This window comes from Martes martes (assembly GCF_963455335.1).
Source record: "Martes martes genome assembly, chromosome: 8".
Taxonomy (NCBI): domain Eukaryota; kingdom Metazoa; phylum Chordata; class Mammalia; order Carnivora; family Mustelidae; genus Martes; species Martes martes.
Window position 1 is genome coordinate 136,216,318 of NC_137895.1, and position 24,981 is coordinate 136,241,298.

General features: G+C 49.9%; 1 protein-coding gene across 1 annotated transcript in view; it reads left to right on the forward strand.

The window, feature by feature from the left end:
- SFMBT2 (Scm like with four mbt domains 2) overlaps positions 1-24,981 on the forward strand; it is a 225,793-nt gene that overhangs the window by 17,844 nt on the left and 182,968 nt on the right. The window contains exons 2-4 of the mRNA XM_080812563.1: positions 3,047-3,198; positions 10,597-10,691; positions 12,568-12,808. Of these exons, the coding sequence (XP_080668689.1) occupies positions 3,099-3,198; positions 10,597-10,691; positions 12,568-12,808 (436 nt within the window). The 5' untranslated portion in view covers positions 3,047-3,098. The remainder of the gene's footprint in view (positions 1-3,046; positions 3,199-10,596; positions 10,692-12,567; positions 12,809-24,981) is intronic.

The following is a 24,981-nucleotide window of genomic DNA, read 5'->3' on the forward strand; positions in this document are numbered from 1 at the left end:
GGGGAGCCTGCTTCCTCCTCTGTGTCTGCCTGCCTCTCTGCCTACTTGTGATCTCTGTCTGTCAAATAAATAAATAAAAATCTTTAAAAAAAAAAAAAAAAAAAAAAAAAAAAAAAACAAAATCCCGTTTTCATTTTGTAGGACTTCGGGGTTGGTTTTAACCAGTGAGCTCTGCTGCCCCCACAAAGTCCGGACTGTACTGGAAGTACGTTTCTGTGGAGTGGTCTGTCGTTCTCCTGTTTAACGTGGCTTCTCCGGCCGTGTTTCTTTCCACAGGCGCGGCCTGGGCTCCACGCGCTGGGGAGACCGAGCTGCGGAAAGGGATTTAGTCTAGGAAGCTGCCTCCAAGCTGTGAAGAGATTGCGTCTTGTTAATGTTGGGGGGACCCCTGGGTCATTTGTACCACGTTCCCGGGATTGGCCTCGTGAAGGACGCGGTGCACTTGTTTCCTTCTCTCCCCAGACCTTCGTCCACAGGGTCCTGTTTCAGTCCTGTCCCTGTCTGTCCGTCTGTCTGGGGTACAACTGCCTGGAACAGGTCGAATCATGGCACTCCCGCAGTGAAATCCTGCGGTGTCTGCTCTTGCCCGCAGAGTGGGACGCAGGGTTGGGGTCCTCACTTGGGCAAACCAGCCTCTTGGCCTTGGGGTTCAGCCTTGGGTCTGATCCGCTCACACTTCCTCTGGTCCTGCCTGCCCCCCCACCCCTCCTCGTGGTGATCTCGGCTTCTGTGCCTTGCTTGCCTCTGCCTCTCTGTGTCTCTAGTGTCCCTGTCCCTGACCAGCTTATAAGGGGTCAGTGCGTGCGCCCTGTGCCCTGTGGCACAGTGCCCTGTTCTGCACTGTCTGATATGCCATTGGCTCCAAGGGTCCCCCCTCCTGTGTCGTTCAGCTGCTTGTCCTTTGGCCCTCCCAGGCCTCGGTGATCTCCCCAACAGACCCCAGCGGACATCTGTGAGGGAGGCAGTGTTTTCCAGAAGGTGACGCACCTTCCTCTGGGTGCCCCCGTTACTGGTGGGCGTGGTGTGCCCCAGCTGGGTGATCACGGGATCCGCAAACTCACACCCACACTTCCAGTGTCGCGGGCAGGTGTGTGCTGTCCGCTGCGTGCTCCCCGTACCTGTTCTTGCCCGGACGCTTGTTGGCTTTTGGGTCTCTGGTGGGATGGCCACGCCTGCTTATCAGCAAGTGAATTCTCTGCCCATGGCAGCAGCCATCGCTCCCGGACGCTGGTGGCACTGGGGACACACAGTACGTACCGCCACCTGCTGTGATCCAGGCCTAGGGCACCAGGGCTTGTGGGGAGCCCCGGAGGCCTGTCCGTCTCCTGCCCGGTCAGCTGCATGCTGCCCCACAGGGAGGGGACCTCCGGAACCGTGGCTGCCCACAAATCCCAGTGTGTATGTGGCAACAGGAGTGCTCTTAGGAGAATGCGGTTCTGCCTGTCATCGCGTGCATGATTTTAGCAAACGGATGTCGCTGCGGTAAGATTAGCCAGCCCCAATGTGCAGAGTGCCGGGGTTGCCAATGCCCTCTGTTTTAAAGCATCTTGGAACCCGTGTATCTGTTTCACACATTCCTTTACTTATTTCTTCATTTAAAAAAAAAAACTATTTAAAGAGAAACACACCAGTTTCCATTTAGGTGGAGGTCGTTCTGTGTGCACCCAGTTTCCTTGCACCATCGGTCTTAGACGCTGCTGGAGGGTGGCCTAGGACTGTCCTGCCTTGCTTTCTTGGCCCCATGCGGCGCTCCAGTGAGCCTGGGGTATTTCCCGATCCTTGATGGGACTTTTAAACCCCAGAAGCCGTTTCAGCCTTTTAACCAGTGCCCTCCTGTTTCCTGGGACAGCCTCGACTTCTCCTGTATCTCCCGTCCTGACTTCTGGTCCTCAGATCACACAGCCTCACTTTTGCTTCAGAAAGTAGGATAAGCACCTGTGCTCAGAGGCTGAGCATGAGTCACAGATGGTCTCCCAGTTGGTTACGTTTACCTGATAATCTGTCATTTCATTTTCTTACTTGTGTACTTTTTTTCGTACCCGCAAGAGGCTTAGGTCACCGCTGGGAGAACCAGTCTTGACATTTCCAGGGTTCCTATTCGGAAGTAGGTATTTTCTTTCTTTGTATTTTGATGGACAAATGGCTTCGTATCCCTCCCCCGCCCCCACAGTCTGGTGCAGTAATTTATGAACAGGTGGGTAGTAAGCTGGTGCCGGGTTGGTTTCCCGCACCGGGTACCTGGGACCTCACCTGTCTTCTCCTGCGAGAGTTTTCTGCCTTTTTCCTGCCGTGGCGCAGGTGACTCACACTCTTTTATGAACCTTTAATTTTGACCTGACCTCAAAATAATTTTCCAGGAAAGTCAACTGAATAGCACCCAAAGGGGCGTGTGTGTGTGTATGTGTGAGTGTGTGTGTGTGCACGTGTGTGGCGGCTTAAAAGGGAGTGGTATTCTTAAAAGGTATTTTCTTTATGTGGGTGACAAAATATTCTGTTTATAGGTGTAGAGTTACTGTGGCTTCCTTTATCCTTGCTCTTTTGCTGATTCAGACTTTCATCTATGTGTGCAACACAAGCAGACATTGAACAAGGGAAAGATCTAAAAGCCCCATGTGGCTGTGTAGAACCACCGGTGATGTCCGCGGCCAACCCTTGAGAGTGGCGTGCCCAGCTATTTCGTGAGCTGGAACGTAAATGACCTGAATTGTAGGTTCCGTGAGAAGTGCCTGTAATTTTACCACCCCGTCCTAGCAGAATGCGAGCGAAGACTAGCCAGGCTGTGCTTGGAAAAGTCTGATTGGTCAGAAAGCACCTTGGCAAATGTCGAGCCCTTGCCTGGGTCTGGTCGTGCATTGCTTGGGACACGCGTGCCATCTCCCCCGGGTGTGGGTATTTCTGTTACCAGTGTTACCGGGCATCCTGTGTGTCAGGATGACCCGGTAGCAGTTCTGCTAGGATGCTGTTATTTGTGGGGGAGGGACTTGAAAAACAAAAGAATATAATCAAGGTTCTCTGATTTTTTTTTTCCTCTGTTGGTTGGTCCTAGGTAATTCTTGCCGCGGGATGCGTTAAGAGAGGAGGACCCTTACTCACTAGGCATGGAGGGCAGCTTGTCCGCGTCCAGCCTGCGGGAACCCGCCTCCTCACCTCTGGAGAAACAGCAGAGTTCAGCGAGCGGTAATGGAGGTCTCGATTCAGGTGGGACCTTGTTTTCTGGATTCCTCTCTCTGACGTGGTGATTCAGTGACCCGTATCTTCCTGAAAATGTTCAGGCATCGATGGGCCGGACCTTTCCAGATCTCTCAGCTGCCTGTTCCTAGCATCTGCTGTCATAGTTAGAAGCCTAGAGTAGCTTGAAAGTCATGCAAAATTTGGCCGCAAATGAGTATTTCCTGTACTAGATGGCGAGGGGTGGGTCACAGTGAGGTGACAGATGGCTTCAGCATCTCAGTGGCTAACACAGTAAATGTTTATATGTCATTTTCGCCAGTCAGGACGCACCGTCTTTCTGTTACGGGTCCTGAATCAACAGTGATGTTATCCGGCTCCCAAGACACAGCTGTCCCTTTTGCTCAGAAACTCTTGACCAGAATGACTCTTGTGTTTGCTCCAGTGCAAGGGAGGTGGGAACGTCATACTTGTCTCCCAAGTGCTTTGAGGGACAGGACAGCGGGATCCGCCCCGGCACTGATGCCACCGCCCCTCCCCGCTCTGAAACCTTGACCATGTCTTTCAGAGAAGTGCCTAATGGGAAAGAAATTTAGGTCACGTGAGTCTGTGGTCAAGTTTTTCCCCCGTTCAAGGAATCTAACACCTAACCAGCCTTAGATCGAATGTCAGTATTTCATCAGTGAGTTAATTCATGCATCTTTTTCTAAATACTTACACAAGAGTCTGTTTTAAAAAGACACTTCTTTTTTTTTTCCTTTTTTTTTTTTTTTTTTAAAGATTGCTCTATTTGCATCACAGAAAATTCAGTCAGGACAGGTTAACTGTCTGGATCATGAATATTTGCTCTGGTGAATTCGTGTAAAAAACTGTTGATCCTTAACTCAGTGGGAGATTTGACACTTACCTGGAGAAATCACGATGTTTGCCTTTTTATTTGGATGAGTGCTGTCAAGGGCAGCATTACAGATGTCTCGCTATCATTGGATTTATTGCGTTAACTCAAATTTCTATCTTCATCTGCAAAAAAAATCTGGAAACCCCTGAAGTTATTGCCTAAATATGTAGAAGGATGTTCGTGTCTGCTTCAGAATCAGCCCCGTTTCCTCACCCGCCCTATTGGGATTTTTCTGTACGTAAGCTGGAGTGAGGAAACTTCTAGAAGCAGAGCTGAGACATTGTCCCCCAGTGGAAGTATGGAAATTCTCTTCTGAGGAAACTCAGTCCCATAGGCGGAAGGTTCACCCTATTCTTATTTAAGTACAAATACACTTTTTAAAAAAAAGTCTGTCTTACATTTGCTGCGTGAGATTACATTTCCACTTTTGGTTCCCCGGGCTCTCACCGTGCCTTCGCAGAATGGTCCTATGTCTGTGACTGCCTCGTTTTCAATGGTGTGTTTTTGAGCCTGTTGAAAAACCCAACGTGTGATGACTTCTCAGTTTCTTGCAGCGGCAATATATCTGTCTAGCTTATGTAGGTTTTGAAGCCCATCGGTAATAGTATGGTGTCGGGAAAATTATTTGGGCTGCGTTTCCTCATGGGGGTCCCCTGAATAGGGAAGTAGGAGATTTGTTCTGTCACCGGCTGGTCTGGGCTTGTGCCGAAGGCCCGTCATGTGCACACGCTTCATGGTGGCTTCCTTGCTCATGCATGATGGGGGCGTGAATCACACAAGACGGGAGGCTCTTTTCTAGAAATGGTAGTTCCGAAGGGCTCCAGAGTGTCTTAACATGTATAGACATGGGCCCAGGAGCCTTTTTCCCCCTTACGTGGCTGATCTGTCCTTTCTCTTTGGAATTTCCACAAGCGGCTCTTTGTGGAGACTTTTAGATGATGCCACGAAGAGTGGCTCCTCAAGGAGAAATAAATTTAGGGCAGGATCTAAACCCCTGTAGAGGGCAGAGGCCGACTGGCAGAAACCCAGGGTCGTCTCGAACACTGTCTGTTAAACAGGACTCAAGTAGGGGTCCTCAGGAACCTTAATTTCCCCTTCAAGCTGATAATATAGAAAACAGGTTCTGGCGTCGGTGGGGGTGTCTTATGGTGGGACCCACTGTGACACGTTTGGGGCCGTGAGCATTTCGTGTAGGTCTCACTCACCAGAAGAGCAGGAGAAGGCAGGCTCAGCTGGTTCTCTGTGGACCGGGGACAGGTATGTACGTGACCCTGAGTTCGAACTGTATGGCAGGCACTCTGCAAGTACTTTGTGTCTGTTGACTCGGTTTACCCTTCTGTGACCCCATGAAATCGCTGCTTGTATCATATGCATGGTAAAGAGGGGGACACCAGACGACATGGCGAAGTCCCTTGGCTCTTGGGTTGGGGCCAGGATTTCGTTTCCAGCGTCTGGAGGCCCAGGAGCAGGTGCTCTGCACACTGGGTCACACCTGCCCTTCTGTGTGGGGCAAAGTCACCCAGGTGCGCCAAGTACACCCCCTCCACATGCGCACATGCACTTGCTGGGACGTGGGCATGACCCAGCTGTTTTCTTGTCCTTCCCTCCGCATGTGATGGGACACGGGCCGTCTCCCTCAGCAGGTGACTATGCATAGGTGCCTGGAGCTTTTCTCGGCCCAGGTGACAGGCCGGCTGCTTGGACTTGTGTCCCCACGCCCTACCCCGAGCCGCTGCCCTTCCTCGCGCAGACGAGCTGTCCCTCTGCCTTTCGCAAAAGCTTCACCGGACAGCAGTGAGGTCCGAATCTGATTAACGGCTTTTTTTATTTCCCATTTTGCGTCTTTTCCTAATGGAAGCTCAAATCCTAGTTTGACTGGCATCTGAGTCCTATACAGGGAGCAGGCGCCCTGGGAAATGACACCTCCTCCCAGGGGCGTGGAGGATGTGGCTGGGATGAGCGCAGACCCACGAGCCCGAGGCCTCACCAGCAGACAGGCCAGACCGCCTTGTCACCCGGCGGGCCGAGGAGGCTGTGGACCGGAGCTGGCTTGCTGGAACTCTGGGCTTCTCCAGTTGCGGTGATAAAAGCAAGCCAGACAACATGCCGACACGGTGATAAATAGACTCCTTGACATTATTTTTCCAGGCTGGCTGGATGTAATTTCCCGATGAAGTTGGAGATAAAGTGGGGTTGCACATTCAGACCTGGCGGGCCTCTGAGTGAAGAGAGTTATGCTGGGAACGTGGGCTTAAGCAGTTTTACCTTTTTCTTTTTTCTTTTCTTGTGTGTGTGTGTGTGTGTGTGTTAAGAATACATTAACTGGAGTCCCACAGATTTTTTTTTTTTATTCTGGAAGGAAATTCTCATTAGAAAAATTCAGATTTCTGATTCTTGGTGCTAGGAACTGGTTCTGTATGACTCCATTTGTGTTCCCTGTTAAAAACAAAACAAACAAAAGACCCCGAAGAATTCTCTTTAGAAAAGTTACTGCCCTCCCCCCCAATGGGATGACTGGGTGATTTTTGTGTGTGTGGTTTTTTTTTTTCTGGAAAATCTCTCTGGCCGTCTGCATCGTCTGAGTGCAGGTGACTGTCCCCCCTTCCCTGGGGGATGTCCTGCGGCCGTGAACTCGGCCCTCCATGTGACCTTGGGTAGCCCTTTCCGAGCGTCCTTCGTGTCGTGAGTCTGCTTAATGCAGTAATGGAAGTACTTTTTAAACCCTGTGGTGTACGAACGCCCCATCAGCTGGGAAAATCACGAAGACGTAAAACCTTCTTTCTCTTCCCGAGGAATATCTAGGTGTCGTGTGAGATTTCATCGGCTCCAAACCTGCAGGCTCTCCGTTCTTTTATTGACTGGTGGTCATGGACGTGAGCGCTCAGCCTCACAAAGTTAGCCCAATTCAGACTCCGAAACCAAAACCTGAGATTCAATTCCTTAAAAAAAAAAAAAAAAAAGGCGTTTGAGCCGCGTGTTTACCCTGCTTTCCACTCGCGTGTGTAAGGTGTGTCAGCATCCACGCCTGAACGTTGAGTGTGCTTTTTCTATCAGGGAGTAGGCTGGTCCCGTAAGTAGCCGTCCGTTCTCCACTACTGAATGGCCACTAACGAGTGTGCCTGTTTTCTTTGAGAATGTGCGGTTTTCTTGGTCACGTTTCGTGGCCTGTTTTCGTGACATCACAGGGAGAAACACTTCTGACTGGTGCCTTGGCAGAGGAGGGAGCTTGTCAGAGTTTCCCTGATAGGATGTTTATGGGTTGATGAGGTTTATGAATCAGCTGTAAATATTTGCTCTGGGTTTATGAGACCTCCTCTTGTAAACAGAGTGTGTGTTTATCTGTTGCTCATTGAAACTTTTGCAGAGAACGGGCTGTTTGGGGAGCGTGTGCCTGGGGGACGTGCTGTGAGTCACAGGTCGGGGAAGGCCTTCTGGTGGGGGACCCTGCGTGTTGTGTATGATTTTATCATTGGAAACTACCGGTCCTGGGCACGCAGGCTTTAACTTTTGAAATCCCGTTCCAGCTTTGACTTCTAAGTATTTTCCTGGGACTGTAGAGCGTGGAACGGCTCTCTCCGAGGAAGCGTTTTTCCGAGCTCGCTGGGGAGCCCCTGGGGGGCCTTTCCGTCCCCTGGTGACCTGAGCGAACGCCGGGGTGAGCCTGGAAGCCGTCTGCAGCCTGCTCGTCGCAGGAAGAGAAGCTCGGTTTGTAACGAATGAGTTAAACTCCGGCGAGGACGGGGTTTTGGGGAGAATGCTGGTGGCCCCGATTGGAATTGTCTGCAGCGTGGAGAACTGGAGCGAGCGGTCTCGAGGCTGAAGCAGAGAGATTGAAGCCACGGGCTCACCCGCACGGATGATTCCACGCGATGGGGTCCCCGGTCCCTCCAGGCCTGGTGCTGAAGCTTAGTGACGCTTTCCAGCCCCAGGCGCTGGCCGCTGCAGGCCCTTCCTCTGGGGGGTGTCGCAGGCAGATGCTTCTGATGCCAGGGGAGCCATCACTCCCTACGAGACCCCTTCCATTTCCCAGGAGCTGTTCTTTCGCCCACAGCTCTCCCAGGACCACCTGCCTCCGAAGGCCCAGGCCCGAGTTTCATACCCTTGTCGTCCCCCCCAGCCTTGTCCTCCTGCCGAAGGCTCTGGGGGCTCTGCATACACACTGTTCTTTCTGAGCTTGGCTACTGCTTCCCGCCTTCCCCCACCTCCTGCATCATCCTGCTGCCCGCTCTCATGCTGTCATGCTCACCCGCACGGAAGACAGACAAGCCGGCCCGGAGTCTGCCCTGGATTCGCCAGGAGGAGGAGCGGGTAGTGGTGGTGGAGGGCCTATGCCCCACGCATGATGCAGGCAGAAGGGAGATACAGAAAGGTGTCTCGGGACAGTTCCAGCTTAAAACCGGACAGCCCGAGGGGGATTCCTGCCTCTGTGACTAGACAGTTGTGTGGTCCTGGTGACCACCTCCCGCCCCCAGCCTCTCCGGGCTCCTGTCATCTCTTCTGTGCAACGGGGATGGTAGTCACTATCTGTCAGGGTTTTTGGAAGGATGAAAGGGGGTGATGCACGCAAAGTGGTTAGCAGAGAGCTGACACCCCAGTCCTGTGCAGGTCTACGACACTGCTGTGACTGCGTGGTGGCTCTGTGGGGCTGGAAATGTGTGACCCTGGCTGGGGTGGGCAGGCCTGTGGGTGGCATGGGCTGAGCGGGGGCCGGACAGGTAGGCTGGGGAGAAGTCACAGACTTTCTCTGCACTAGGCGCCCTGAGCAAATGAGATGTGTGCAGACGCGTCTGGCTAGTCCAGTAGAAAGCAAAGCTGGTAATCGATGCTTGCGGCCTTTTGGGGAAAGAGTTGTGGGTGGAGCCATTGGGCAACACCCGGAGGGGTTTTCTGGAAAGCGACCGCTTTCCCTGTAGGTTTGCCTCACGGTGTCTCGGCAGTGTCTCTTGTTAGGCGGCTACTGTGGGACCTGCTGACTTTTTTCAGGGAGCCTGTTTCCAATGGAAGGACCTTAGTCCCTGGATAAAGTGGAATGCTCGGACAAAAACACGGGGGAAGGGTTTGGTTTCTCTTCGGGTCACTTTTATTTTTCCTGCACGTTGAATTATAAACCAGCTCATAGGGGGCGACGTGGAGGAGGCTAGTTCTAAGCAACTTTGATTTAGAAGACAAAATGTAAGGTAACTGCTTTTAACCGAGTATCATTTAGCTTGCCAGAAATGATCTGTCCATTTCTGAGACGATACAGAGCAGCACCAGAAAATTACTTTCCGTACTTACAATTGAAGAAAGCATGGCTTTCTTTCCAAGAGCCTCCTGCTGCTGATTCCCCTGGCTCACCTGCCAGGATATACCACTTCTCCATTAATAATGTGACCGAGAGCAGTATTTATTCTTGGCCTGTGAAACAGGCTCTTGCTTGTAGAAGACACACAGCTTGAACTTCAGCAGCCATTGCGTTCTCGCAAGGAAAGGGAAGCTAAACGTCAGCACTCTCGCTTAGCCACATGTGTGGACAGCCCTGCGCTCTATGGTCTTTATGCTATGATAGCCTTGAGATAGGTTAAAGTCACGTTTGCAGCTTATGCGTTCTTCCCGTTGGAATCCAAGGCATGATATTGTCATCCATGCATTAAAATGAGTTAGTGGGTTCTTTTTGATGATACAGATTGTATCTTATGCACAGTCTTAAATGTTTTGAGGATTGCTCGATTGGCAGCTGGTTGGTTTCTGTCCCTAAGTTGCTAGGTGACCTCACATACTCAAGCAAGGCTTCTGGACCTCAGATAGTTTTTTCCTCGGAAGAACGTCAGAGTCAGTGCTTCCTGAGGTCCCTGAGGACACGAACAGTCTGTGCTGTTGCTGTCTGATCTCTAATCTCTCACCACTCCGAGGTGCCCGTGCTGTCTACACGTCCAGGTTTCCTTGGCCTGGTCCTTCAGCCTCCCCGGGGAAGGGAGGGCCACCGTGACAGTGGCTGATTCCCAACGAGCACTCTAACCGGCAGCAGATATGCCCTGAAACAAATCGCTTTTCATTTGCCTGAGAGCGCTTAATTTTACACTTGATTTTGCCCGCGTAGTTCAGGCAGGATTTCCTCAGCGTTCCCTTTCCTTAGTCAACATTCCACAATTCCCACGCCGAAGCTGACAGGACCAGCAGCATCCTTTTTTTTTTTTTTTTTAAGATTTTATTTATTTGAGAGAGAGAGAACAGGAGCAGGGGGAGCATCAGAGGGAGAGGGAGAAGCAGGCTCTGGGCTGAGCAGGGAGCCCGGCACCGGACTCGATTGATCCGCTGACCCTGGGATCATGACCTGAGCCGAAGGCAGATGCTTCACCGACTGACCGACTGACCGACAGACCGACCGAGCCCCCAGGGGCCCTCAGCAGCGCCCTCAACAGGACCTTTCTGCGCCCTTGAATTCCCTCCTCTCTTGCATTAAGCGTCCCCGGCTTTTCATGGAAGGCCGGTGCCTTCCTGTTCTTTGCTCTGGTGTTGATGTTCTTCTGTTTTTCTTTGTCTTCTGACAGAAGAAGGTTCGAGCCTGGAGGAAATCGGCTTTAACTGGGGAGAGTACCTGGAAGAAACAGGCGCCAGCGCAGCCCCTCACACGTCCTTCAAGCACGTACGTCTCCCCGCTTGTCTTTCTGGTCTGCATTCGGAAGGTGGGAAGGGGCATCCGCAGGAAGATGCCGAACCTTTGGGGAAAAAGGGAAATTGAGGCAGGATTTTTTAGAAATCAAGAGGGGAGGGCAGGCAGCTGCCGGAAGGATGGGCCTCGTCCTTGCACTTGATGTCTTCTGGTAACTGGGCTGGACCCTGGATGGGGCTCAGTGTGCAGGAAGCGCGTGCACCTTACCCTTCTTCTGCACCCTGAGGCAGCACAGTAGACAGACGTGGTCCTGCAAAGGGTACACGGCCTGAGACAGGTAGGACTGATGGGAGTAAAGAGCCAGCAAACAGGGCACATTCATGGGCTGAGTAATGTCATCTAGGAAGGATAATTATTTTATTTTGAATGGATACTTTGATTTCAAAAGAACACCGATACGTCTTAGAGCCATTTGTAGGCAGATGATTGAAATTAGAGGAAATAACTAAATATTCAGAACACCTTTGGATCAAACCAGAAAATCATTTTCATCAGTAATATTTCTTTGAGCAATGCACAGAGTGTGCCCAGTCAAGGGCAAGGTCCAGGAAATAAAAGGTGGAGGTTTTATCAGACTTTTGCTTATGTATGAGATCTTGGTAATTTATCATTAGCAAGGGAAAGACTCAATTTCCAGAACCCGAGTTCTGAGGCATTACTATTGCTTTACTGGAAATGAAAATTTAATTCTGAGAAACATTTTTTTTTTTCTTTTCCACTGGGCTATCCAAGGCAAAGATTTAGCCTGAGTCTGGTAAGCAAACCGGGGCACTTTTCCAGCCGGTTCTTGCTTTTGGCCCATTTGACTCTCAAGATGCTGGGATGACTTGGCTGGATCCCTTGAGGGAGTTAAGGAAAGAGATACCGATCCACAATTTTTTCCTTCCTTTCTGGACCAGGAAGTCATCAACATTTCTCCATATGGAGCCACCCCGTTCCCTTTGATCCAGTCACTTCTCCCACTCTCCTTCCAGCCACAGCATAGTTCCCTTCCCGACGCACAGTTTCCCCAGGCCTGTGTGCCAGGTTTAAAGGAAAAGTCGTGTTGGAGGTGCTTGGGTGGCTCAGTGGGTTAAGCCCCTGCCTTTGGCTCAGGTCATGGTCCCAGGGTCCTGGGATCGAGCCCCACATCAGGCTCTCTGCTCAGCGGGGAGTCTGCTTCCCCCTCTCTCTCTGCCTGCCTCTCTGCCTACTTGTGATCTCTCTCTGTCAAATAAATAAATAAAACCTTTAAAAAAAAAAGTGTGGACCCATCGACGAGCCACGTATAAATCAGGCAGCTGCTCCTTGGGGATGTCGGATGTGTGAGCTTTCCAATGGCATGGCTCACCGGCTTGCAAAGCTTCCTTTTTGGGGAGCGGCTGGTACATGTTAATACACTATCACCCCTAAATAAAAAAAAGAAAAAGAAATGCATTCTCAAAGGCTGTGCTATTCTCCTGGTGGCCCCTAGCCACGTGGCGTTTCTGAGCAGTTCAGAAGTGCGCCGTCCACCTGGAGATGTGGGGTGAATGTAGAAAGCTCATGGGATTTTGTGGGCTGCCTTGGAAAAGAACAACGGAAAACAACTCCTATTTTTTCATGTTGATTACATCTTCAAATGGCAACATTTGGGATACATAATATTTGAGTTAAATAAAACACATGACTAAAGTTAATTTCGTCTGTTTTATCTCTGATCTTTATGGAGGCTACTGGTAATCGTCTGGTGGGTGGCTCGTCTTGTATTTCTCTTCCAGCTGCCCTGGGGCAAGAGGAGTAGTGTTTTTAAGTGCTGGGTTTTCACTAGTTCTTGTCGGATACAATGTCCGATGCGGTGACGTTTTCCCTGTGTTTCTCCTTCCTGAAGGTTGAAATCAGTCTTCAGAGCAACTTCCAGCCGGGGATGAAGTTGGAGGTGGCCAACAAGAACAACCCGGACACGTACTGGGTGGCCACGGTCATCACCACGTGTGGGCAGCTGCTGCTTCTGCGTTACTGCGGGTACGGCGAGGACCGCCGGGCCGACTTCTGGTGTGACGTGGTGATCGCCGATCTCCACCCCGTGGGGTGGTGCACACAGAACAACAAGGCCTTGATGCCCCCGGACGGTAAGCTCCCTGCGTTCGGACGGCCGGGTAGCCCACGCTACCCGAGCCCCCAGGCCTTTGGAGTCGCATGCGATCATCGTTCCAGATGCTCGCGGAGACTCCAAAACCGATTTATTGGAAGGTCTGGTGCTTTGTGGGTTCTTCGAGAGTTTCCGTGGGAGGAGGACTCCTCTGAGTGGGAGGGGGGCCCGGATGCATTTTTAGTTGTCCGCTGAGACCTCCGTGGCCTTTTGGGGACTAAGACTTTGGAGTCTAGTCCTCAAATGGGTGTGGGGGGTAGGAGAGGAGGAGGCGCGTCACGGAAACCTCGTGTTCCCCCGCAGATGGATGGTGTTGCTTTTCTTCTGCTTTAGACACTGGGCATGTTTAAGACTTCACTTACTTATTTCAGAGAGAGGGAGAGAGAGTGTGAGCTGGAGGGGGAGGGAGAGAAGCTCAAGCAGACTCTATACCAAGCACAGAGTCTGACGTGGGGCTCGATCTCACGACCGTGAGATCAAGACCTGAGCCGAAACCAAGAGTCGGCTGCTTAACTAACTGAGCCACCCACGCATCCCGAGACTGGGCTTCGAACAGTCGCCTAGAGCCCGTGGAACGGGCTTCTCTAGTAAGTTTTCATTTGTCTTCTCGTGGGGAGACTGTCGGGGTGGGAGGCGTGTAGAAAACCAGGCAGATGTGGAGAAAGGACGTTCTTCCCACAGGAATCGTCAGAGCTTGTAGAGAGAAGGTACGTTTAGTTGCCGGAAAACAGTGGTTCCTTCCAGCGACTGTACCCCTCAAGGGACATTCAGCCGTGTCTGGAAGCATTTTGGGTTACGACAGTGGGGTACTGCTGGCCTGTGGTGGAAGGGCCAGGGGGCCACACAGGACGGTCCCCCAAACAGGCAATCACGGGGCTCGAACTGCCGGTGGCACGGACTTGGAGAAACCGAGGAGCTCATCTGATCCCGTAAGTGAGAAAAGCCGCCTTTCCAAATATTTGAATCGTAACACCCTGTGTTCAGTGTTTGATCCCGTGGTGACGGCAGCGGTGATGCTTGAAGACCCTGAGTGCCGAGGCTCAAGCCTGTGTTGTGTCTTCATAGTACCCGTCGGTCTAGTTTAACTTGGACTTGATATCTTTCTTTCCACCTGACATGTAACGTTGCAGAGCTGAGTTTCGAGTTCCTTTTTTGTCCCCCATATTGGCAGTTGCTTTTGCCCAGGACTTTGCGATTTGATCTACTTTCTGAAGTTCTGATAGATTATTATTCTGATTGGTGGGAATGGTCTGCGGCTTTCTACTCCCCCGTGCCCTGCCTAATAGAGGGACTGCTAAGAGGTGGTCATGGACGCATGACCCACGACCTGTGGAGCTCGAGCTGCATTTCCGTGATGTTTGTAGGAACCAGATATGTTGCCTGGGCCTCGACTGACATCAAGGCCCCTGAGTGCCCCAGAAGAAAGAGAGATGGGCCCTTGGGTCCAGCTTTGGGTCATTGCGCCTGTGCTCCCCCATGCGCAGGCCATCCTCCCGCCCCTTTCCCTCCTCCAGCCACGAGCTCACAGGCGGCCAAGGTCAGACCCTGTTTTTGCTCACAAAGCCCCTTGCGCCCTCGGAATTGATCCCCTTTACCACCCTGCCCCACCCCCCTTACTGATCCTTGAAAGCAAATTAGATGATGATACACGTACCGTGAAATTTGCCCTTGAAAGTGTGCCCTTCAGTGATTTTTGGTGTAGTCACAGGCTGCACAACCGTTGTCACTGTCTTGATGCCAGAGCGTTGTCCTCACTGCGTAAGGGAAGACCGCCGCTCTGCTCTCCCATCCTCCTAGGCTCTGGCAACCGCCGGCCCGCTTTGTTTCTGCAGCCTCGATCATGGACACACACGGAATCACAGAACGTGAGGCTGCTTGATTTTGGATTCTTGAACTTTGCATCGTGTCCTGGAGGCTCACCCCTGTTGTTCACTGCGTGGCTCGGGCTGTCATGCCTTTTCCTGGCTGCGTACTATTCCGCCGGCGGTCTGCTCTCCGCTGTGCTTCAGCGTTCGGCCGTGGGCGGGTGCAGCCGCAGTCTCTGTTCTGTGCTTTTACCCCGAGTGGTGGGCTCCACGGTGGGCGATCGTGCACTTGGGTGGCCCGGTGCTGACACCTGTGCTTGGCGAGGTCTGAGTAGGTGCTCATCGACGGAGTGAGTGCTCTGAAAGGAGGTTATGGTCTCTGCTTATTGTATAGATGCCCTCGAGGAGAGGAATCCCCGAAGTGCCATTCTTCCTGGCCTTTGCGTGTCTCTGGAGCTGCGAACGTGAGCCTTGTTTTTGTTCTCTCTGTGGAGGCTGGGTGGCGACCGGTCCCCGCTGTATCTCTGCACCCCGTCCCAGGTCTGCACGCACGCACAGCGGCCCGAGCCAGGTAGAGCTCTCTGCAACGCGTCCCAGCCCTGGCCTGCACTGTGGGTCTGTCATAAGCCACATTTTTATGTTTCTCTTATTTTTTTTACCTTCTTCACAGAGTTTTAAGTTGATGGAAACTTGTGAACTGTATGCACAGTGTCAGCCCATCTCTAGAACCTTTTTGTCTTGCATAACTGAGGCTTTGGACCCACGGAGCCGCAGCCCCGCATTTTCCTTCCCCTGGAAGCCTGCACTGCGCAGCCTGCTTCTCTGGGTTTGCGTCTGGGTTTGCGCGTCTGATTCCTCATGTACCTGGAGTCGTGCAGTGTGTGTCCTTTTGTGACAGGCTTACTTTCCCTCAGCGTCGTGTCCTCGGGGTTTGTCTGTGTGTGGCGTGTCCCGGGATTTCCCTTCTTTTCCCTTCCCGTTTTATTGAGATGGAGGGAAGCTACAGCCGTGTGTAGTTTGCTGAACAGCCGTCCTCTCGTAGAGAGGCAAAGAGGAACTAAAAGAAAAAATTGTGTTTTCCCCGCAATGGAACCTGTCAGGATTCACTGTCTGAAAACTTCCAGCTGTACCACATGGCAGCATTAGCTGGAGCCCTCACGCTGTGCCTGCCTTCCCTGTACGGTCATAGCTGGACGTTTGTCCCTCTCGACCTCAGTCCTCCAGTTCCCTTCCCTCCCATGGCCTCTAGGAACCGCACATCTCATCTCCTGTAATATGAGGGTTACTGGCTCTTTGTTTTTGTTTGTTTGTTTGTTTTTCTTTGGAGTCCACACAGAAGTAACGTGCTACAGTGTTTGTCTCTGTCTGTCTGACTTATTTCACTTAACGTAATGCCTCGGGGGCTGTCTGTGTTGTGGCAGATGGTAAGATTTCCTCGTTTTCTTATGGCTGAAGAATATTCCGTCATGTGTACGTTCAGTGAACATTTCGGTTGTTCCCGGGTCTTGGCTGCTGTAACTTAGGCCGCTGTGAACCCGCGGGTGCAGAAAACCCTGCGACAGAGTCTTGGTGTCCCCTGGGGAGATACCCAGTCACAGAATTGCTGCATCGGGAGGTAGTTCTAGTTTTAAGTTTTCGAGGAGGGTCTGTACTGTTTTCCAGAGAGGCTGTACCGACGGGTACGCCCACCAGCAGAGCTTGGGGCTTCCCGTCGTCCACATCTCGCCAGCGTGTTGTCCCTTGTCTGTCTGAGGACAGACAGCATTTCTGCAGGGGTGAGGTGAGACCTGCGGGGGGTTTTGATTTGCACTTTCCCTGATGATCAGTGATGTGGAGAAGTACCCGTGTGTGCTCTTCGGAAAAATGTCTATTGGGAGCTGCTTCTCAGTTTTTCTTTCTCTTTTTATTGACGTATCATTGACACACATTACTTAGTCTCAGGTACACAACCCAGTGATTCAGCTTCTCTGCGTCTTGTGCTGTCCCCACAGGAGTAGAGCTCCCACCCGAGCCCTTACACGGCGTTACAATATCATGAGCCGTATTCCGCACGCGGTATCGTCCATCCCCGCGATTTATTCATTCCATAACTGGGAACCTGAGTCTCTCACTCGCCTTCACCAAATACATGAAGGGAAATGGGTGAAGCTTCTGCCCATTTTTTTTTTTTTTAAATAAAGACTTTATTTATTTGAGAGAAAGAGAGGAAGAGAGAGAGTGCAAGCACGAGTGGGGGGGAGGGGCAGAGGCAGAGGGAGAAGCAGACTCCCCGCTGACCAGGGAGCCCGGGACTCCCAGATCATGACCTCAGCTGAAGGTACACTCTTAACTGACTGAGCCACCCGACCTGGGCACCCTTTCTGCCCGTTTTTAAATTGGATTTTTTTAAGCTGTTGAATTGTATGAGTTAATATTTTGGATAAACTCCTTATCAGATCCATGGTTGCAGATATTTTTTCCCATTCTACAGGTTGTCTTTTCATTTTATCAATGGTTTCCTTTGCTGAGCAGAAGCCTTTTTAGCTTGTGGTAGTCCCGCTTATTTATTTATTTTTTATTTTATCATTTGTGCTTTAAGTCTCATATCCCCAAAAATCACCCCCAAGACTGATGGCTAGGACCTTTTTTCCTGTGTTTTCTTCTAGGGGTTTTATGGTTTCTGGTCTTAGGTTGAGGTCTTTAGTTCATTTCGTGTTAATTTTTGTGAGTTGTGCAGGGATACGGGTTCCTTCTTTTTAAAGACAGAGTAGTACTCCGTTTGCTTTGAATGAAAACAGCCATGGAGGTGAGAAGATACAATGTAACATATGGTTATTTAATTTCCCTGCTCTCTCCTCTCATGAAGTAAGCCAGTCTGGATGGATGGTTTGTGCTGATGGAATATTGAGAGTATATCCGTGCTACTTGGAGAACGAGAGATCTTCCCACTTGCCCAGCTCCAAACACGACTGATGGCCACACAGCCATGCCCACGCCCGCCTTGGGTGGGTTCGCGGGCTGCCTCCCCACCTTCTTGCTGTCCGTGCTTATCTCATTCATGACTCACTCTCCAAGTTTGACACGTTAGCAGCTAAATGCCCTTGGAAGGGGTGCACGATGGTTTCCCTTATAATAGATTCTCTAGTGAATCATTTTAGAGGCAAGTTCCAGAGTGCTGAATTTTAACACTCTTGGAGCTAATGGGTTCCTTTGGTAGAAATCCATGCGGTTGCTCGAGAGAGAGGGCATAGTTTATTAATCAATTCTTCTTTCTCGCTCGGATGAAAAATGTGGCAGCAGTCACAGTTCCAGAAGCAACATCAAATTTGTATCCTACTGACTTTGCGCTATTAGGCAAGACAGAGACACACTTAAAATGACAAATTCCCCATGAAAAACAGCAACACCCTGTAAAGGGGGAAGCATTGACGTGATGGAAAGATTTGAGGCCCGCTCCAACAATGACGAGTTATGCTAATTTGAGAATTTCTTTATTGCCCGTTTTAAAGAACTTGAAAAAAAATTTAGTAGGTAATCAATATGACTTGGAAATCTTTAGTGCAGAGAACAAAGTCAGGAAATAGCAGGTTCGCGGGGGCAAAAGGTTTTATTGATCGCTGTAGTACAGGATAATTATTGCTTTGTAGCCAGAGGCAACGGTGGTTCCGCAGGGAATCGGGGAATCTATTTTTGAACAAGGGTTCTTGTTTGTGTGGTTTTCTGTCTTAGAGAGCTAATATCCTTGGAAATTCTGCATCTGCACCCGGTCAGTCTTTGTCGTATTAAACTTGAAAGGCATCACAGGATATTAACACAAGGTGAAGTCCACGACACATAATGCTTTTGTTTGGGATTCTCCACGGTGGTGGACTTTCTTACCGATCTCAGGGAGCAGGGGGTCGTTGTAAAAGGAGAAACGTCGCGGCTGGAGCCAGGGATCTGGTTCTTATCTTGCCCCTGCCATTAACCTAGCTGGCGAGGTGGGTTTCCTCTCCGTGTTCTCATCTTTGAAATGAGCCTGTCTAACGTCCAAAGAGCTTTCCGGTCCGACATGCCTGGGTTTAGGGTCCTTGCAAAGGAAAGGAGGAGCAAGCGGTGCTAGTTTCCTCATGTGTATATGAAGCGTGGAGTCGGTTTCGGAACTAGGATCTGTGGCAGCCCAGCCCAGGAGTCTGTACGAAGCACAGAAGTTTCCGTGTTACTGTTGGGGTGATCAGGTTTCAGTGCATCGGGGGACACACGAGGTTGGGAAATTATTGGGACTGCCTGGGGCCCATCATCACCTGCAGCTGATAGAATTTCCCTCGATAAAGAATCTCGAGAGTCATTGACTCTGGTTCCCTGTTGGAGCCCAGAGAACTGGGAGTCGTCCTTCCCGGAGCCAGAGTCAGCGGAAGTGTGGCCGCCGCAGTGAGTGCGAGCGTGACAGCTTCAAAGTACGGGGGGCGGAGCCAGGGGCTGACGTGTGGGGTGATCTTGCCCACCAGTGGGAGGAAGCAGAGGGCCGCCCCCCCCCCCTCCTGCGGAGACTGGGATCGTAGCACCCAAGACCTCGGAGGACATTTTGGGATCATCCCAAGTAGTCTTAAACATCTTTTGGAGCCTCTGCAGCAGGACAGTCATTTTATGACCCGAGATGACAGCTTTACCAACCACGTAGCATCCTTCGCCATCCCGTATTTTCTTGCCTTGCTGTTTGCAATGAATTTAATGTTTGACTTAATGCGAACCGTCATTCTTCCGCTCAGTGTTACGCGGGAGGAAACAGGCCGATGGCAGCTCCCCCTATCTCATTAAGGGGTGATTCCGATCAGCCGGCGAGAGCTCTGTTACAGAGGACGTGTTCAGAGGGACCTGGGCGGACTGGCCGATGGGCTGTCCAAAGAGCCGTGTTCCTGCTCATGAGCTCATCGGCGCTAATCTTTCATATTAAAGGTATTAAGAGACATACTACATTAAAGCATCGGTAAGTGCAGTAGGGGATTAGAGTTCTTATTAGGGGAGCTAGAGGTAAAACGCTTTGGCTTAGTAAATCAATAAGGCTTGATTTATTCATAAGCACATGCAAAGCCCGCAAAGGGCAACTGCCAAATAATTATTGTTTATGGTGATAATGTACGGAAATCATTTAATCCGGTGACTGTTTCTTTGTTATTTACTGAGAACGAGCATTGCTGCCTCTCAGTGTCTGGGGCTGGAGAGTCTGGAGCTCTTGCCGGTGCCTGCTGTGTCCCCGACAGGGGATGCTCCTGTAGGACTGCAGGAAGGTCTGTGCGATGATGCCCGTCCAAATAAAACCCCTCACCCTATAAATGGAGAAATATTTATGTGCGCTTCTGACTGTCGCAGTAAAAAGTGTTGAAATTATGGTGCCTTAGGAATCACGCCACTAATTTTTATTTTCCCCATTATTAAAATTTCTGTAATTTGAATTGCAAACTCTGCAGTCTTGCCAGAATGACTCTGTTTACCATCCAAAGTTGAATCGAAATTACCGGGAGTTAGTTAATATATAACTTATTTGAATAAAGGGATGTTTATTCATGAAGTGTTAGAAGCAAGTGTGAACAGGGCCTTATGTTATGCGGGTGGGTGCTTCCAGGTTCTGGAGCCTGGTCTCAGGACTGTTCTGGGGGATTTTGTTTTTACCGCAGTTGATTATAAATTAAGAGCTGGGGGCAGGTGACGCACAGGACTGGGAAGTCATGGGACAGACAGACCTGGTTGTTTAACTGCGGACTTTAAGAGGTCGAAGTTGATCGTGTTGTATTTATTACTTAGTTTATTATGTAAATGACATTTTAGCAATAGGGATGGAACTGACGCAGTCCCATTGTTTGCATCGCTGTCCCAAGTGTCGTGGAGCTCCTGCCCGTCCAGGTGGTCATCTGCTTGCTCTCCAGGTCGTCTTCTGTCCCCTGTGTTGGTTCTTGTTTGCTTGGGTCCTGGTGGTATCGGAGTGTCGGGTGTGGACCAGGACAGCCCCACGAGTCCTGTGCCTTCTCCGAGCACGTGACCTCATGCCGAAGGTCCGTCTCACCGCACGCTGGTCCGCACGATTGCCGAGCTTTCCTTCCGCTCGGAGACGTTCTGAATGTAAGAATCCAGAGAGCACTGAATGAGATTTATAAGAGGGCTCTGAACTAAATGGGCTCGCTGAGTAGATGCCTACGAAACTGTGTGTGTGTTTTTGTTTGTTTGTTTGTTTGTTTTGCTTTGTTTTTAGCCTATGGAAGGAAAAATGAGACAAAGACCAAAAAAAAAAAAAAAAAAAAAACCATAAGGCAGACGAAATGGTCGTCATTTAAATAAAAAACCCTGTACAGGCAGTGGTGAACAACTATTTGTTTATGAGAAAAACTTGGGTCTCTTCTCCTCTAATCCCTGCTTGGTGTTTTTACTTGTTTTATGAAACTCACTATATCCCGCATGTCCCCTTAGTCAGTGTCTTGCCCAGTGAACGAGTCTGTCTTGAATTTTGTCCCGTTGGCATCACGGCTCCTCAGTTAGAAACCGTTTCACCCACACGGTGTTTTTACTGTGTCCCTGCTGTGTACCAGCTAACTGAATTTAACCCTAAGAAGGCCCTTGGCAACTGGCTGGTAGCATTCTTATTTTACTTTTGAAAAGTGTGGCTTGGCAAGGGTGAATCTGTCCCCAGGCCCGACAGCTTGAAGTAGATTTGAAGGTAAGGGTGATTCCCTCCCCCACCTTCTGAAATCAATGCTTTGAAAATAGCAGGGGGTCCGTAAATATTTGTTTATTGATTCAGTTGTGTCAATAAGACTTTCAAACCTTTAGACTTGAAATATTGGAAACGTATGACCAAGGAAAGTTGCAGAATTGGCTCCTTGGGGTTTTTAAGAATAGGATAGAACGCTCCTTGTCCAGAATGTTTTCCATCTCGTCATTTTTGGAGGCAAATAAATGGAAGAGATTCGGTCTGGAGCTTCCTTGCCAAGTGGTAATCATGAGATTATGTAAAGTTATGTAAATTCTATCAGATGCTATTTGGGTGTTTCTGCACTCCACGAAAACTGTAAGCGCGAAGCGGTGCGGTAAGATTTTCCCTTTTGGTGTTTGTCACAAATGCATTTCCTTTCTCCTGCTGCTTAATCCGGCAGCATCTCCTGGGGGTCAGGCCCTGTCTGATTCCGTGCCAGAGGTGGGTTAGTTCTGTGGGTCTCCGTGGCCTCCCGTGGGTTACTCTTGGTCCTTTGTCTCCTCACCAGGGCCTGTCTTCTCTGTCCCTCTTCCCCCATTGAGGGTCCCGGCCCCAGATCGCTCCTGATGGGCCCAGATAGTGCTGGCCTCCCACGCCACTCCGTTCTCTGCCCCGGCGGACCTGTGACTCCCCTTGGGACCCTGGTGCAGCTCCTCTAAGAAGCTTCCAGGCAGCTTGGAGCAGGTGAGGCTCCTGTAGGGCAGCAGGCCCTCCTCGGACCTCTGACTGTTCCCGGCCTGACCTGCCTGTGTTTTCCTGCCCAGAGCCAGGAGCCCGCACACCGTCGGTCCCCCTCCATCATGCCTCTGACTGTCCTCTAGCCCAATGCACTGGTGAGCTGCTCCTACCCCTTCTCCTACCCTGGGCTCCTGAGCAAGACTGTGCCTTCCTAAGGCTGCTTGTTAAGTCCCGCCCCCCCCCCCCCCCCCCCCCGCCCCATCAAGGCTTAAGTTTCCAAGGTCATGCCTCTGTTCCAGGACCATGCCTTCTGCATTTATCCGAGAGGTTGACAGGACACCCCCCCCCCCCCGCCCCGCCACGGCCGCCCGACACACATAGCTGTGTGGCCTCTCTGAGAGTGCCTGCCCCCTGGGCTTGCTGACCGTCAGCCGTGTGGCGCATGCAGCTAGCCTTCTGGATGCCAGGTTCCATGACGTGTTGAAAAAGTAGGTGACTTGCCCATGGCTTTACCTTCTTTGAGGGCGTGCATCTTCGTTTTATAGCCTGTCTTCCCCTCTGAGAAGGGCCACACGGGAACGTGACGTTAGCACAGCAGGGGTCTTTGATGTTCACATCATACTTAGACCAGGACGAGAGGGGCGTCTGGCCTGGGTTCTGCATTCTAGAAACTCAGCGACTCACCGGAACGTCTTAGCCCCCCGGGGATCTTGTACTCAGTGTGGGCACAGAGAACTCCTAATTCTGAGCGTTCTTTCTGTGACAAACGCTGGTTGGGCACAAGGGAAATGAATCTGCGTATCTTTTATACCCATGGAGACAAGGCCTATGTCTGATGGCTGTGGATTTTGTGGGTTGTGGTATTGCCCTGAAGAAGTGATGCTTGTGTTTATAATGCTACATGTTACTGAAGATCAACCTTGCGGGGAGCACAGACGGAGACTTTCTGCTTATGAAGTTTCCTTCTTGAGTAGTTCTGAGTGTCCTCCTTTTTTGTTGTTGTTGTTGCTTTTTTGGTGTCCCATTGTGTGGTTCCAGAGGCAGTCAGTAATCGGTGCAGAATTCATAACATGTTTATACGTCGGCTGAGGGATGGTAAACAATACTAAAATTTAAGTTTGCTTATGAAATTAAAATATTTTACAGTATAAATTCATGCTCATCTCACACCTATGTGTTTGGCTCTAGACACATACATTGATTTTTTACATCAACAGCTGGAAGGACGTTGGATGCTAGAACTGTGGATAGTTTTTATAAACACATTTAATGAAGGTTATGTTTATAAGAAGTAGATAAAATACTAAATTTTATTTAAATATTTTAGATAAAAATTTTGATACTAATTATAATTTGTAATTTTCCTATTAATTTCAATAGGTGATTTGGAAGATTTACAGGGAAAATAGCTTTTTTTAAAAACCTATAATGAGATAACTTGAGGGACGCCTGGGTGGCTCAGTTGGTTAAGGGTCTGCCTTTGGCTCAGGTCGTGATCCCAGGGTGGTGGGATCGAGTCCCGTATCGGGCTCTCTGCTCACTGGGGAGTCTGCTTCCCCCTTTCCCTCAGTCCCTGCTCCGTTGCTTGTGCGTGTACTCTCTTTCTCTCTCTCAATAAATAAATAAAATTAAAAAAAAAACTTGCAATTTTGATTTCTGTATTTTGATTTACTTTGTTTTGATTGAGTATATTAAAATTGTATAGACTGGATATAATTATATTTTATTTTTTATTCCCTTAGAGGATTTCTGTGAGTAGAATACAAATTATGTGAAAAATCTTGATTTTTTTTTAACTAGATAGTTAATGCTTTTTTTCTGAGAAAAGTACAAGGAAAATAACTTTTATGGAGTAAATATGTAATGATTTATGAACTATGGAAATCTCTAATTTATTACTCATCCAAACATTGCTAGCCCATCAACAGCCAGACACACCATCGTAATTAAATTTATTAATCTTCGGCATTTTGCCTACTTGCACTCATATAAACCATAGCTTTTTACATACTTCCTGATTCTGTTCTGATGAAGATGTATTTGTCAGCGTAGGAGGATGGGACAACCTTTATCTCACAGCGTGTTTGATTAATAACTTGAGAACATTCCCACAGATGTGGCAGGTGGGCCCACGTTTGTGCTCTTGTTGGGCTCTTTCCAGTCTGCGGGCGGGGTGGTGGTCCTGAATCAAGGCTTCCACACTGGGTCTCTCACGGCCCCCATGACCTGGACCTCTCGGCCCCGGCTTGCATCTCAGGACTCAGTTTCCGGAACCACACGTTCTGTTTGTCTCCGGAAACCCATCTGAGAGGAGGACACCAACAGGTATCTTTCTCCTGCTGCCCCAGCCAGCCTGCCTTCTGCTTTAGAGAAGCAGAAGCCTGCCTCGTTTTTGGGACACCGAACTCAAAGTAGCCGTGTTTTAAGTGAAGCCTCCTTTACTCGAGATACCACATTACGGTTTTATGCTTTTAAGCTGAATCGTCAAACTTTGTGACGTTACTTAAGTTTTGATCGGGACCAAAAAGAATTTTAATACTCAGAGCCTAAGACTTTTTTTTTTTAACTTATGGCTGGAGGAATTTTAAGAAGGTTTAAATTCCATATTATATTTTTTTGTTGCAGGGAAGTACGGTAGGACGAGCAGAAAAACAGTTGGGAATGAAAAGCTCGTATGTGGGATGGGTCTGACCTCCGGCGGAAGGGAGCACCACACAGATGGTTAAGGTAGTGCTCATTCAGGTGCATTTCAAAGTGCACGGCGGAGGGGGCCTGATCATCCTCCCGGATGTAGTTACGTGAACGATGTGGCAGTTTTTTTTCCAAATGTCATATGTGCGCTCATGGGAAATGACATCCTTTGCAACCATTTCAATGAATGAAAGATTTTAGAATGCCCAGTCGAAAATACATGACTGGCGAGTGTAGTTTTTCGGAATCATTTGGAGGGGGGATGTGAGCAGTAAA